The sequence below is a fragment of the Neofelis nebulosa genome, chromosome 9 (assembly GCF_028018385.1).
Source record: "Neofelis nebulosa isolate mNeoNeb1 chromosome 9, mNeoNeb1.pri, whole genome shotgun sequence".
Taxonomy (NCBI): Eukaryota; Metazoa; Chordata; class Mammalia; order Carnivora; family Felidae; genus Neofelis; species Neofelis nebulosa.
This window is the reverse complement of record NC_080790.1, coordinates 13,752,285-13,765,707: the sequence shown is the minus strand read 5'-3', so window position 1 is coordinate 13,765,707 and position 13,423 is coordinate 13,752,285. Positions and strand designations below refer to the sequence as shown.

Here is a 13,423-nt window from a genome sequence, read left to right as displayed (position 1 = left end):
CAAACAAATAATTGCCTTTTCCCCCCACTTCCTCAGAAGTTTTTTGCTTTCTTCCAGCTCAGTTTAAGGGCCTTTCTGGAATGAAAATCCAGGCCAGTTTAAGGGCCTTTCTGGAACGAAAATATCAAGATCAAGTCCTTCCAGCTTCTCTAGGAAGCACTGCTTCAGCTTCAACATCTCATTTTTTTTTTTAACGTTTATTTATTTTTGAGACAGAGAGAGACAGACCATGAATGGGGGAGGGTCAGAGAGAGAGAGGGAGACACAGAATCTGAAACAGGCTCCAGGCTCTGAGCTGTCAGCACAGAGCCCGACGCGGGGCTCGAACTCACGGACCGCGAGATCATGACCCGAGCCGAAGTCGGCCGCTTAACTGACTGAGCCACCCAGGCACCCCATCAACATCTCATTTTTGAGGTAGCAGCCCCTCAGATTCTCAGAGAAGGACAGGAGGAGAGTGCCAGACTCTGGGTGCCCTGAAACCCGTCTGGGGTCCAAGCTCAGCCTGTCCTGCAGCCTGGAGTGTGTGTAGGAATCAGATGACACCTTAGAGTTGGCACATAGAAGCTACTCTAACGGGACCTCAAAGGCAGCGACGCCAAAACTCACTTGCATGTGCATTTTCTTTTGCTGTTTGTTTTTTTTTTTTAATATTCTAAAGTAAAGGCAATTCTGTCTACTTGTCAGTTTGCGAAGGATCCCCCCCTACCCCTGCTCTGGCCTCTCTGATGATTAGCTCGTGGCAGAAACGACAAGAAGAACAAAGAATCCTCAGCCCGGTGTGAATTGTGGAACACTTTATTGAACACAAATGAACAGAAGTGAGGTTTCCTCTGTGGTTCATCCTAGGTGCCAGCAAGGAAGTGAAAGGGATTTTTGAGGAAACATTTGGGGCAGAGGCAGAGGTTCAAAGGGAAATAATTCAGAGGACAAGACAAATGACAGCCTCTTCAGAAATGCTCCCGATGGTGAAAGAAATGAGGGTACCAGAGACGGGGAAGCAGAGAAAAATGGTGGAGAAGCCTGGGAGCGAGCGTTTGCCGAGAAAGCTCTCCACTGCCCAGCACACATCAGCCCAGAGTGAGCTGGAAGGAAGGGCCTAAGCTTTGGAGTTAGAGCTGAACCCTCCAGCCAACTAGTCAACCATGTGCCACTAATCGTGGGGCTTTGCACTGTTTAGCTGGCGCAAATCTTAGTTTCCTCACCCTCAACATGGGATCAATAATGCCCCCTCCTGGGCTTGTTAGGAGGATTACGTGAAATAATAAATATGAAAATCTGAGGACAACATAACAGGCACACACAATCTGTGGTTCCCTATCCAAGCACCAGAAATAACTTACTCCTATTTATGAGCTTTGCCCTGTCAACTGCCCGTAAATGCTCCCTAGAGGGATCAGGGACCTGATCCAGCTATTTTCCCCACAAGGGAGGCATCTTCGTGGGGGCATTGCCGCAGGAGGCAAACGCCGGTACACAGCTGTCTCTGCCGGACGGGGCCCGGGCTGTGGAGTCTGTCTGGGGAGGACTGCAGCTGTGCTGGGCTCAACCGTGTCTGTGAGACAAGGCCCCACACCAGAAGCCCCCTCCCACAGAGCTCTCACCTTCTCTTCATGTTCCACATGCCTCCCCTCCCATGGGCACCTTGGAGTCCTGAGGGCAGGCCCAGCTAGTAGGTGAGTCCGTGGCTTTCCAGGTTTTTGGACAGTGAGGACAAGCAGTTCCTAACTCATCCACAGTATCTGGTCCCCAGGGCAACCGAAATTACCCAAGCTATTTATAAACCATTCTTTTTTTTTCTTTATTTTTTTGTTTTAACATTTATTCATCTTTGAGAGCGAGAGAGACAGAGCCATGAACGGGTGAGGGACGGAGAGAGTGGGAGACACAGAATCTGAAGCAGGCTCCAGGCTCCAGGCTCTGAGTTATCAGCCCAGAGCCAATGCAGGCCTCGAACTCACAGACCACAAGATCATGACCTGAGCTGAAGTTGGACATTTAGCCGACTGAGCCACCGGGCACCCCTATTTATAAACCATTCTTAATGCTCGATCTTGAAAAACTCAAAAGCCAAGAGCATTTGGGTCCCACTCTTTTCAAAACAGCAAGGAAAATAGCTAAAACTTGATCAAAGGCTAGACATCCCCTTCCCCATATTACTATCTTCCCTAATCTTCCTCCCCCCACACATTAAACCACACACACACACACACACACACACACACGCACACACACAAATACATATACATGTGCACAAACATATACTCTCGCTACAAATGCACAGGGCAGAGTCCCTTGAAGAAAATCTTGATATACTGCCCAACACTTTCCTTTTATAAAGTACCAGCAACAAATATATGAGAAGCTGATGAAGGTTTGTAGACATAGAATGACATTTTAGCAACTGTCCCAAAACCCACCATCCCTGATGACAAGATATATTTATTCTTCGGTTATAACAAAACTAATGAGAAATAAAGTTATATCCCTTCTTTGTACTATAGACGAAAATAAAATGCAGGTATATTAAAGATACATATGTATGTTTTCACTCATATGTGGATCCTGAGAAACTTAACAGAGAACCATGGAGGAGGGGGAGGGGGGAAAAAGTTACAGAGAGGGAGGGAGGAAAACCATAAGAGACTCTTAAATACAGAGAACAAACTAAGGCTTGATGGGGCATGGGAGAGAGGGGAAGGTGGGTGATGGGCACTGAGGAGGGCACCTGTTGGGATGAGCACTGGGTGTTGTATGGAAACCAATTTGACAACAAATTATATTTAATATAAAAAGATACATATGTAAATAACTATGAAAATATTTGAAAAACCCATAACATTTGGATAGCCTTGGAACTGGGAAAAATTAAGCAAAAGAAAAAAAAACATAAGTCATAAAAGGGGGAGAGGTTTGACCGTATAAAAATGAAAAGCTTCATAGAGCAAAAGGACACCACATTCAAAAGCATAAATATATGATACCATAAACATGGTGCTATGACAAAATGATAGATAACGAGGAAATCTTTTCAATATGTATAATGTACAAAGAACTTTCCCAAATTAATGAGAAGACAAGTAACCCAGTAGAAAAATAGCAAAGAATATTAACTGACAAGTTACAGAAGAGGAAGCAAAATGAACAAAAGTCACGTAAACTAAAAAACAACGCACCGTCTCAAATAGTAGATAGGGAAATTAAAATTAACACAACAGTGACATAGTCATTTTTTTAATCTATTAAGTATTCAGAAGGTTAGCAACATCCGGTGGCAGTGTGGGACAGCTAGTTCTGTTGCATCAGGTTTGGGACCCCATAAATAACTACAAACTTTTATAAAAGTCTTCTAATAGTATTTATTTAAATTTAAAATGTGCATATATTCTGATCTGGGCATCCCATTGGTGGGAAATTTCCAGGCTACGAAAAATTACCATGGATAAATATAATTGTCCGTGATGATTGCCATAGCATTTTGGGGGAGTAAAAAAGTGAAACAACCGGGGCGCCTGGGTGGCGCAGTCGGTTAAGCGTCCGACTTCAGCCAGGTCACGATCTCGCGGTCCGTGAGTTTGAGCCCCGCGTCAGGCTCTGGGCTGATGGCTCGGAGCCTGGAGCCTGTTTCCGATTCTGTGTCTCCCTCTCTCTCTGCCCCTCCCCCGTTCATGCTGTGTCTCTCTCTGTCCAAAAATAAATAAAAAACGTTGAAAAAAAAAATTTTTTTTTAAAAAAAAAAAGTGAAACAACCCAAGTATTATTCAAAAGGTGACTCTTAAATTATGTTAATACCTGTGCTCTGGCACGCTGACCCTCTGATCTCCACCCTGCTCTTCACATGTGTAACTCAGAGCAAATCTGTGCTTCCATTTCCATCTATAAAATCAAGGTAATAATGACACTTACATCTCAGATTTATCTCTGTTAAATGAGAAGGAATTTACTATGTATTGCTAAGTAAAAAAAAAAAAAGCAGTTTGCAGAACTCAAGGTATTTTTAAATGTATGTTTGCCTCCATTTGTAAATGTTTGTACCCACAAAGGAAAAAAAGTGGAAAAGTTATACATTAAACTGTGAACACATATACTGCTTTTGTTAATATGTCATTTTAAAAAAAAAGAAAAATTTAAAAAAAGAGAGAGAAAGAAAAATCACCAATAGGAAAAGAAATGACAGGAAACATTAACAGACTGTTCACTGGGGAAAAAAAAAGTATCAATTGTTAATAACCATTTGGAGAAAAAGGTAGCCTTAAAAAAAAGAAAAAAAGCCTTTTTAGTTCAAAGGTTTTGAGAACTTCCTTCACTCAAATCCCCCTTTTGACTGCTTGTGCCACTCACATTAGCCAAGGCGAGAGTGCGTTTCACCAGCCCCCAGACAAGGCCCCCGTGAAGTAGGGATGTGTGTTTGTGTATAGGTGCAGGAGGGCTGATTTGGAGGTGGGCGGGGGGGGGGGGGGGGGGGGGGGATGTGCGGAGGAAGAACAAATACCTCTGGAGGGGCTAGAGACAGACTTGAATTCTAATCCCAACACTTCCACTCATCTATAGAACTAAAATAGTCTCTTACTTTTTTTGAACCAATCTCTCCATTTGAGAAAGGACTCCGCAAAGGGACTCCGTGACGTTATTGTCACTGCAGGCCTGGCCCAGGCCGTGCCTGCCCCCCACCCAGCCCTGCTTCAGGCCCACGCTGTGGTGCTGAGTACCCCCTACCTCCCTCCTCCTTCCTACCCGCTCGCTCATACCCCGGCATCGGGCGTGTGCAGCCTCCTGTCCCCCGCATGAAGAGAGGAGGGGCTGGCCTGTACTTCACTGTATCTTAATGAGGTCTGTCTGCCTGTGCCTTGCTATTTACCATGACGCTAAATCCTTCTGCATTTACGTGATTTTGGCTCCTGCAAAAGAAAAGGCACGGTTTTAGTCAAACACACACAAGTACACACACAAGCACACAGACAAAATAAAAAGAGGAATGCTATAGCCCTTTACTTGATACACATCTTTCTAAATAAGAATCCAGGTGTCACGCTGGATGCTACACAAAATATGGGTTTAGTCGGCAACAGAAAGAAAGCTCCCACCACCAAAATAAGGAGAGAAGATTAATCGTGACAATTTTACTTTACGGACAAAATGCATTTAAAGTCATCGGCCCTCTAAAATACCTCGGACAGGCAGAGAAGGGCACAGCAATCTGTCTCTTCGCAAAGGCGCCGGGCTCCCGAGAAACCATGAGAAAACGAGAAAATACCTGCTTGTCTGGCTGTTAAGTGTTCCCAGTGGGAATTCCCTCGGGACTTTTCAGACCACAAAGTCACCACGCTTACTGTATTAAAAGAATAACTACACGCTGTTGTTCCGTGAGCTAGTCCAGGTCTTGAAAGCTCTCCTGTCCCCTCCCAGGGGCCAGGATGGGTCGTGGTCCTGGGGTGGAGCTCAAGCGCTCTGGGGCCGAGGCTCTCGCCCGCCGTTGAGGAGGTCTGTGAGCTCTCCGATGTACTTGATGGTGTACTTCAGCGTCTGGATCTTGGTGAGCGGCTGGCCCCTCTGGCTGTAGACAGGTGGCAGGTAATTCCGAAGGGTGTGCAGGGCATCGGCCAAGGTCCTCATTCGGAGCTTCTCCCTCTCGCTGGCCTTCCGTCTCCGCTGCACGGACATCCTGACTTTGGCGCCCTTCTGGGTCTTGGGGCCACCAGCGCCCTGCAGGTAGGCAGGCTGGAAGGCTAACACGTTGTAGTCCACCTCCCCCAGGCCACCGGTCCCACGGCCACCGCAGGCACCACTGCCCCCACTGTTGGCACCTCCGTGCCCACAGGGCAGCCCAGCCACAGCTGGACGGGGAGAAGAAGCATAGGACTCCAGCGATGGAGCCGGAGACAGGCTCTGAGTGGGGGAGGCCTCGTTCGACTCAAAGGGCCCTGCCCTGTCGTTCCAGTCCCAGGATGACAGCAGGCCGGGGCTGTCGGAGGGGCCCAAGCCCTCCTCGAGGCCAAGGAAGGTCTCACGCAGGTTGTCCATGCCTGGGAGACAGCTGCAGAGAGAACGGCTCCCTGGCAAGTGAGAAAGAAAGTTCTGCCGCCAGCCAGGGCAAGCTCCCTTTTATGATGGTGGGGGAGAAGTGATAAAGTGGGAAAGAGGGCCGGGTGGGGGGAGTTCAAAGGAGACACCAAGGACCAAGATGGAAAATGAACTCTTCAGGTGTCACTTTCTCCTCATTGATAATTAGCATCTTCCAGCTAAAATGTCTTTAAACAAAAAGGCCTCCAAGAGAAGAAAAAAGGAATTATCTTGTTGTAACTAAACCAATTAAGGCTGCCTAACTAGACTTAGCATTGTCCTGTGGAACTCATTAATGAGGGAGCCAAAGAAAACAAACCTGGGGCAATTTGCAGCAAGGAGGTGGTGGCCCAGGGCCCTGGTGGAGAGTCCCAGGGTGCCCCAGAGGGCCACCATCCCCATTCAGCAAGACCTCCTAGACGTTTCAGAGCAGATGGGGTATCCTGGTGGAGAAGCAGCGTGGTGTAGGGACAGGGAACCCCTCTGGGCTTGGATTCCATGGCATGTCAAATGCGGACAATTATGACTCTTACTTCAGAAGGCTTTCCAGAAGACAGCACCCAGCAGACACACAGTGAATGCCGATTTCCCTCTTGCCTTCCTCTTCAGCAAATTGTTGTGCTTCCAACATGCCCACACTCAGAATGACAAAGGCCAGCAGCTCCAGGAAAGCCAGAGCCTTAATGAGCAGGAAATATCCTTCCAGAAGCTTAAAGGCCTTGCTTTAACTGAGCAGATTGGGATTCCCCACGGCAAACAGACACCAGGCAACAGAAAACTCTTTTAAGGCAGGGAGTTTGCAGAATACCTGGCATTTTGCCGTCTGAAGGTCTTTTAAAAATCCAGGGGCAGAATCACACCTTGGTTTTTGAAATGTATAGAGGAAGTGTGAAATTAACTAGGGAGCCTGTTTTCCCCACCGTGGCTCCAAATGCCACCGAATGTGTTAAGTTGGATGGTCCTGCTAGTTTGCTTCACTTCCTACACACTCTGAGAGATAGACCCTCGGTGTTGGAAAGGGGTCTCAGATTCCCCATTTGTCCCATAAATTTAACTTATTCTCCACGTAACTAGTTCTACGAATTAGTATTAACATCAGATCAAAGCGAGTTACGTAGCAGAGTAACATTTAACATGTCCCTTAACATGATTAAGTCCCTTTGCAATTATTGAAAAGAAATGTCAATGGTCTTAATTAGAACACTTACGGTATTTCTTAATTAACTAGGCCCAGGGAAGAAAAAGCGAAAGCAGCTAATCTGTAGAAGAATGCTCTTAAATTCACCACTTATTAAAGGACCCTATTGTGAAGAATAAACATGAATGAAACATAGTAAGTGTGATAAATAACTTCTTCTCTCTGCCCACCGCTGCTTTCTCTTCCTTCAGTTCTTATGGAAAAGCCTAGAATCTGCTAATACTATTCAAGAAACTTTATATATAACTAACCTTTATTTATTTATTCATTTATTTATTTATTTATTTATTTGAGTCTCATTTTACAGATGAAAACGCTGAGGCTCTAAGAGGCTAAGAAACTCAGTTAAGGGGCACCTGGGTGGCTCAGTCAGTTGAATGTCTGGCTTCAGTTCAGGTCATGGATCTCTTAGTCCGTGAGTTTGAGCCCCGCATCGGGCTCTGTGCTGACAGCTCAGAGCCTGGAGCTTGCTTCGCATTCTGTGTCTCCCTCTCTCTCTGCCCCTCTCTTGCTCACACTCTGTCTCTCTCTCTGTCTCTCTCTCAAAAATAAATAATAATAAAACATTTAAATTTTTTTTTTTAAAAGGAAACTCAGTTAAGATATCCCTGGTAGCAAGGGGTAAAGCCAAGAGTCCTGGTAAGACCCCAAAGTCCACTTCTTTAAAAAATTCTGTTTTCTCTATTTTAGTTGTTTGTAGTAGTGGCAGGTGACTTGATGGGGTTCAATGAGATGGAGACTCTCAGTAGACCCAAGGTGGCTGTGATGGACACTGACACACTAAGCTCTTAGCCCTTATATTCTAAACTTCACAGTTTTCCTTGTAATACTACTTCTGCTCTCAGACTCCAGAGATGTTGTTTTTTTCTTTTTTAAATAGCTTCTTTCTAAAATTGCTTATTTCTTAAACTATTTTCAGAAATTTCATTTCCTAAATGAGACAGGATCTGTCAAATAGTTGGTACATTATAGACACTTGGTAAGTGTAGGCTTTATTCCTGTTGTGACTGTCACTCATGGTCAGACTCACCAGTATCAGAATGACCTATTCTGTTCTGGCTCCTTTACCCCTGACCCCAGACCCTAGCAGTGCTGCTCCCCAAAAAAACTGTTCTTAGAGCAAGAAAAGCTGCCTGGTTTCTATGTTTGTCAGTGTATACTCTCTGGTAAGAAATCAACCAGAACTAAACTTGCATTTTCCTGCTGGTCTCCATGAAGTATCCTAGGCCCCATCTGAGGAAAATGGTTGTGCAGGATGGTAAAACACCATTAGCACTTGAAGACCGTGGCTGGGCACGCGCTAGTTAGGTGTTTTTCTACGTCCGTTGACAATAAGGCAGAAAACTGGACGGTGCTAGACGGGACCCAGTAAAACCTAGTTGAGTGTGTGGTGTAGTAGAAAGATGAGCCAGAGTTCATCCCCGTTCGAGCACATCATTCACCTTTTCAGGGCTCTAGGATTTTACTTTGTAAAAAGAGGATAATAGTATCTGTCCTGTCTTTTTGATGAAGAGCATCTGTAAAATAAGGTGTTTGGACCAAGGGATCATTAAACTCCCTTCCAGCTCTAAAATGCAATGAAACAAGTTACTGTGTGTGTGAGCTCGATTAAAAGCACCCACCATACCAGTGTGAAGGGACTTAGAGACAATTAAGTCCATCCTTTTATCTGCATTCTAGAGATGACAATGACTTGTTTAATGTCACATCAAAAGGCTGCGGCAGAAATGGGAACAGAAAGCAAAGTTGTGTGACTCCCAGATTTTTCTTCCCTAGAAAATAATGCAGGTTAAGTGATACATACGCTTTCATATCAGTCAGACTACATAGTTCCCACATTACTGAGTTAGTAGGATAAATATCTTTAAAAAAAATTTTTTTTTAACATTTACTTATTTTGAAGGAGAGAGAGAACGTGAGCAAGGGATGGGCAGAGAGAGAGGGAGACGCAGAATCCGAAGCAGGCTCCAGGCTCCCAGCTGTCAGCACAGAGCCCGTCGCGGGGCTCGAACTCATGAGTAGTGAGATCATGACCTGAGCTGAAGTCAGAAGCTTAACCGACTGAGCCACCCAGGTGCCCCAGGATAAATGTCTTAATGTGCATCTAAAGGTCATTCCCTCAGCAAACATTGATAAGATATTGTGACTATGATGGTAACAAACCAAAAAGAAATCCCCAACCCTGAGCCATGTCCCCAAGAGGCCTTGCAAAATTTCCTCGTCCTAGTTTCCAAAGAGTAATGTGGAGGTACAGATTGGCTCTCAAATACCAGGCTCATGGCAGCCTTTTGATTGTAGCTCTCCCCAGTGAGCAGGACCCACAATTTGCCACACAGATTAATGAGTGAGTGTCCCGATGTCTAATTTTCACCAGGATGAGCTTCTGAGGGGATGCCAGTCATATCCCTGATAACAGCAATGACAGAGGCATGGGCAACTAGGCATTTTTCAGTAGCCTGAAGTGGAGATTGTACAGGAGACCGTAGACTTTGGAACTGGCCAGGAAGCTAGGCAGAGCCACTTCTGAGAAACTGACAAACGGGGCTCAGAGAATCAACAGGAAACAGAGGGCAACAGACTGCTCTGATGCGTGAACCTAAAACCACCCATGGTCCCATGTCACTGCTGGCCCATAAGGCACCTCTGTGCAAATTAGAAAAAAATACCTGGTTTGGGCTTCTTTCAGTTCCCACTGACCTCCTTGGCCAGGCTCATTGATGCAGGGCTCAGTCTCCGCCAAGAGTGGCCCTGGGAGCCCTCTGTGATGTGTCTCCTTTGCAACATTAGCATTTTTAGTACTTCAGTGACTGTTCAGATATTGTTGGACAGATAGACAGTGGCAGTAGTCGCAAGACTGTGTCCACTGGAGTCAGCCTGATCTTACGTTGGCTATTGAGGAATTGTGATCTTGGAGCCTTTAATGAATCTCTTTTAGCTTCAGCTTTGTCTGTACAGTTGAAATACTAGTACTCACCTCATACCAGGTGTCTGCACTGTCAGCTTTGAGTATGGCAACTAATGTTGCCATAGGTGTTAAACCCTGTTCAGTGAGCTGTTGATTCCTTGAGTCAAGAGAAGTTATGGGCACCATATGTGGGACTATAAATACATCTCTCCTATTTTCTTTGGTGTCAACTCACCTCGGCTTAGAAATCAAATTTCTTGCCTTCAAATGAAGCTTTTTTTTTTTTCTTTTCTTTTTAACAAAACCAATTTAGAGTTCTTCACCAAAGAGCAGTAGTTGCCCAGAGCCAGTGATGGGAGCCATCAGCTTCCTGTGCAGTCAATAAAGGGATGTATTGCCCATAGATCATTTGAAAACAGAAATAAAGCTGACTGTAAGTTGGCCTGTGTTTTACTGTCACATTCCAGTGCCAACTCTAAACAATGACAAAAATAAAACAAACACTCCTAGCTGAGACGGAGCACTCCCACCACTGACCTCTCCTTGGTAACCACTGCCAAAGAGAACTTTAAACTTTGCTCAGAAGTTTGGAACTGTGACCCAAGATGCCCCAATCCTAGTCCTAGTTTTGACCCTGCTTTACTACGGAACGTTGAGTGAGTCACTCACCCTTTACGCGCTGCAGTTTCCTCCCAGGAAAGTTAGGGTCAACCTGTATACCGTGTTGTAAGAAGCTAAAAAGATTTAAAGCTGAAGCTTGCCATTGGGGAAGTGGAAAGGGCTATAGGAATATGTTAAGGTGTTTTCAAGATTAATAAAAGTTACTACGGTCACCCATGAAGTCATCCACTCTGAACCTGGCAATTTTGCCATGCCACATAACACTAAGTGAATCAGCATGGAAGAGGGCTTTTTAAAGTCTATCTTGTGGGAAGTAGCGCTGTCCCCAGATCTTCAAGGAACATCGAGATGGAAGGTCTATTCCCCTTAGAGCTTCCTAGACCCCTGTACCACATAAGGCAGTTTGGATGGACCGTTTACTCAAGACCAAGGGAGGGCTCAAGTGGATTTCAACTTCTCATGATGTTGCAGAAAGTCCTTCAATAGCTCTGTAAACTGAAAATACTAATCCTGGAGTCTAATGAAAACGAAAGCTTCTTTGTTGAATTCCTACCAGGTACTGAGAATTACACCTGTTTCTTTTTCTTTCTTTTTTTTTTTTTTTAAAAGAAGTTTTTACTTTCTTTTTTTTTTTTTTTTTTTTAATTTATTTTTGGGACAGAGAGAGACAGAGCATGAACCGGGGAGGGGCAGAGAGAGAGGGAGACACAGAATCGGAAACAGGCTCCAGGCTCCGAGCCATCAGCCCAGAGCCCGACGCGGGGCTCGAACTCACGGACCGCGAGATCGTGACCTGGCTGAAGTCGGACGCTCAACCGACTGCGCCACCCAGGCGCCCCTACACCTGTTTCTTTTAGATCTATTAGGTCATCTTAATTTTTCCACACTCTGTATGGTAGAGGTTATAATCCACCATACTTAAAGCTTACAATGTAGAGACCTGGTAAAAGTGTGTTCTCTATGAGCTAAGTATTAGTATTTCAATAGTACAGACCAAGCTGAAGCTAAGAGAGATTCATTAACGGGTCCAAGATCACGACTACTCACATGCTAAACATGAGGAACCCCGTGTTCAGAAAGTGTTCAGAAAGGGACCCAGCAAGAGGACATAAAAGCAGGGTAGGTACCACCTAAGTCTGTATGAATGCCACATCCAGGCTCCTTCCACAGTAGACTCTGGCCCCCAGAAGCAATGTCACCCATGGAGTGTAATCACTGAGAAAATCTGCAAGATGTGGAGCTTGGTTCAAATCCCACCTCCTCTAAGAAGCCTTCCCTGCTTGCCTCAGCCCTCAGAATTTCTTCCTTCTCTGATTGACAGTCCACAGCTTTGACCCCATTCATTTGACACTAATATATACTGCCTGATGTTCTGGTTTACTATCCACATTAGTCTGACTTGCTTTCCCAATTATGTTGCAAGTCCCTTGAAGGTATGGATGATTATTTTGCTGGGCCACAACATGGTGGGCGGAGTTAAGAAGGTGACCGTCAATTAGCCTGTTTGTTTGTTTGTTTGTTTGTTTGTTTGTTTTTTGGTACATGTTGAGGGCCAAGCCCTGTGCTGGGTGCTGAGAACAGAAAATTAAATTAAGAAGCTTTTGTCTTCATGTTGCTTAGAGTATTGAGGGTGGAGATAGAGAAGTAAAAATACTGATAAAACAATGTATAAATGCGGTGATAAATTTAACCATAGGGCACAGGCATGACTGTATGTGACAGCCCCCAGGAATCCTCTGTAATGTGTCCCCATCACAAATTAGCACTCACAGTGCTTCACCAAACACTGGTGGGTGGATAGGAAGTGATTACTGTCCAGAGGAGAGCCACTAGAGGCAGACGAAACCTGAGTCAAATCTTATAAATATTCACACACAGATGAGGGGCACAGAGAAGAATCGGGAGGACTTTCTGAAAGACGTGATTTCTACAGCCTTGCTTTGCTTTTTAAGTAACACTCCTTCGTGTTCTTAAAAGGATGTTCCTTTAAAAGCAGACCTGTTTTAGCAAGATGAAAGGTTAGGGGAGCTCCTTCTAGACACTGCTTGAAGGTTAGATGTAGCATGAATTGTGCAGGAAACCACTAACTCAGTGTCCACAGGGGAGCCAGTGGAGGCTGAGGTTGGAGAAGTAAGCCTTGTCCCTAAGGGTAAGGCACTTGGACCATAGCTGGCAGGTGACAAGGAGCTTCTAGTCCTCATCATTAGGTTGAAGTGGAGGCAGACTGGGCCAGCCCAGCCTGGGGCCACCATACCAGCTGCTGGTGGAGACCAGGCATAGAGGCCACGGCTGCACGTGGTATTGTTGTAGTTGCTTAATGTAGATTAACTCACATCAGTCCTCACAGGAACCGTACAAAGTAGGTGCCAGAAGCAGCCCTCATCCTGTTTTACTAATAAGAAATTGAGGCAGAGAGGGGTTCAGCAACTTGCCCAAGGCCCCACACCTAACGACTGGTAACCCCAGGATGCGAACCTAAGCATGCCGCCCGCGGTCCAGGCTTTTAACCTCTGGCTAAAAGAACTGAGAACAGCTGCAGGCATCAGTGTGATGGTCTCTGTAGGGCTCTTGAAGCCAGAACTCAAGCTTGAACCTCAGCTCAGTAAGAGAAGACTGACTGGTTGGTGCCGTTCAGTCAT

General features: G+C 45.4%; 1 protein-coding gene across 1 annotated transcript; it reads right to left on the bottom strand.

Annotated features, from left to right (window-relative positions):
- Positions 1-5,439: 5,439 nt before the first annotated feature.
- On the bottom strand, positions 5,440-6,021 carry MSGN1 (mesogenin 1). Its single transcript, XM_058686337.1, has one exon. The coding sequence runs from the start codon at positions 6,019-6,021 to the stop codon at positions 5,440-5,442; it is 582 nt and encodes a 193-aa protein (XP_058542320.1).
- Between the last annotated feature and the right edge of the window lie 7,402 nt (positions 6,022-13,423).

Coding starts and splice junctions, on each gene's coding strand:
- MSGN1 (XM_058686337.1), bottom strand. CDS start 6,021: ATGGACAACCTGCGTGAGACCTTCCTTGGCCTCGAGGAGGGCTTGGGC.